The sequence below is a fragment of the Pundamilia nyererei genome, unplaced genomic scaffold (assembly GCF_000239375.1).
Source record: "Pundamilia nyererei isolate P.nyererei 1_Seehausen unplaced genomic scaffold, PunNye1.0 scaffold00255, whole genome shotgun sequence".
Taxonomy (NCBI): Eukaryota; Metazoa; Chordata; class Actinopteri; order Cichliformes; family Cichlidae; genus Pundamilia; species Pundamilia nyererei.
Window position 1 is genome coordinate 143,901 of NW_005187656.1, and position 1,497 is coordinate 145,397.

A 1,497-nucleotide genomic window follows, 5' to 3' on the forward strand; every position below is an offset into this window, starting at 1 on the left:
ATCACGGGCGTTAAATGGCATATTATACCACAGTATAATATAATATTGTACCCAGTTTCAAATTGTTTAGAAAAGAACTTCTAACCTTTCCAACCATCCCCAGACTGATTGAGACAGCACTTACTTCTCTAACATCATCGCTAGCGTCTTTCCTTATGCGTGTCACACACATCTCAACAGCCAAAATGTCTGATGTTATAGAGGTGTTCACTTGGAAGCAGTGTAAGTAACGGTGTGCTTAGTTTATTCACACACAGTTTCTCCATTTTGGCTTAATTTGTGTAAATAATAAAAACCTAACTTTATAATAATAAAACTTTAGAATTGAAAGAGGATGTGCTTTGTTTTCACCACGACTGTGTACGACACTTTCCATTACAAGTATACTGAATGTGTTTATAGTGACTGACACCAGGAACGTCATCTACAATGTTAACAGTGAAATATACTTAAGAGTAATGCAAAATAAATCGTATAGTATAGTATAATAGGAGCACCTAATGATGAATGACCTATTTTTCTGGCTCAGGGAGGCTGCAGTACAAACAAAAGTACCATCAGTGCTGAGTGTGTTGCTGCATCTGACAGAAGTGTTTGTAATTTCCTGTTGGACCATTTAATAAATTCAAATGTCAATGAAACCTCATCATATCAAAGCTGGTTTGATGCTGGGGTGTCTTCATTATGGCAACTTTATAGGATAAAGGTGTAGGGAAAATATCTGTGATGACAGTTTAATTCATTTCTGTGTCAGTTTAAATCTTTTATTTTAAACAAATACTGCTTTCAAACTTGAGTTTAGCACGTAGGCCAAGTATTTGTTTGATTTTTCTTTTTTGATTTCTTTCTTTTTTTTATTAGCAGCATCAAAGCTGGACAGATGACCTGCCTCTGTGTCAGATGTGTGGGGTCGGAACAGCACCCAACTGTGTGTACGGCCCTGATGGCAAAGGAACTCAGAGCCACCCCAACGAGGATGGACACCTCAGGTTCAGGTACACGATTCGTCCAGTGTGAGACAAATAAGGGTCATTGTTTTGAACTGTGACTTGTTCAGAGCTGCTTTAGTAAAGTGCAAGAATTAAACTAATACTGAGCAGGGAACATGCATAATGCATCCATTTTGGGTTTGTCTGTTTACTTGGGCCAGTCCTTACTAATGTTGTAAGGAAACTTGCTGACTCATTCACTTAAAACTGTACTGAGATTTATGATCAAACTTGTCGGTAGCAGTGTTTCTTACCAGTAAAATCCTGAATAGTTTCTTATTTAATCTCACAGAAAAACAAAGATCTTGGACTTAGCAGGAAAACACAGCAATGCCTGGGCAGAGCACATAAACATGTAGCTTTAAATGTGCACTGGTAATGTCTGAGTCACTGAATATGTCTGTGAAGGTTCTCAGTCATCCAGGTCATCATAGTCAAAGGAGCTTGCAAAGAAAAGCATCTGGACTTCTTTAAGTTGCTTGAAGACGTTTACGACACCAACTCTCTG

General features: G+C 38.1%; 1 protein-coding gene across 4 annotated transcripts in view; it reads left to right on the plus strand.

Annotated features, from left to right (window-relative positions):
* tab1 (TGF-beta activated kinase 1/MAP3K7 binding protein 1) overlaps window positions 1-1,497 on the plus strand; it is a 31,012-nt gene that overhangs the window by 2,284 nt on the left and 27,231 nt on the right. For 2 of the 4 annotated variants that reach the window (XM_013915082.1, XM_005749803.2), the window contains exon 2: window positions 865-995. In XM_013915082.1, the coding sequence (XP_013770536.1) occupies window positions 865-995 (131 nt within the window). Of the gene's footprint in view, window positions 1-861; window positions 996-1,497 lie in introns of all 4 variants that reach the window. The other 2 variants (XM_005749802.1, XM_005749801.2) reach the window with 1 other exon arrangement.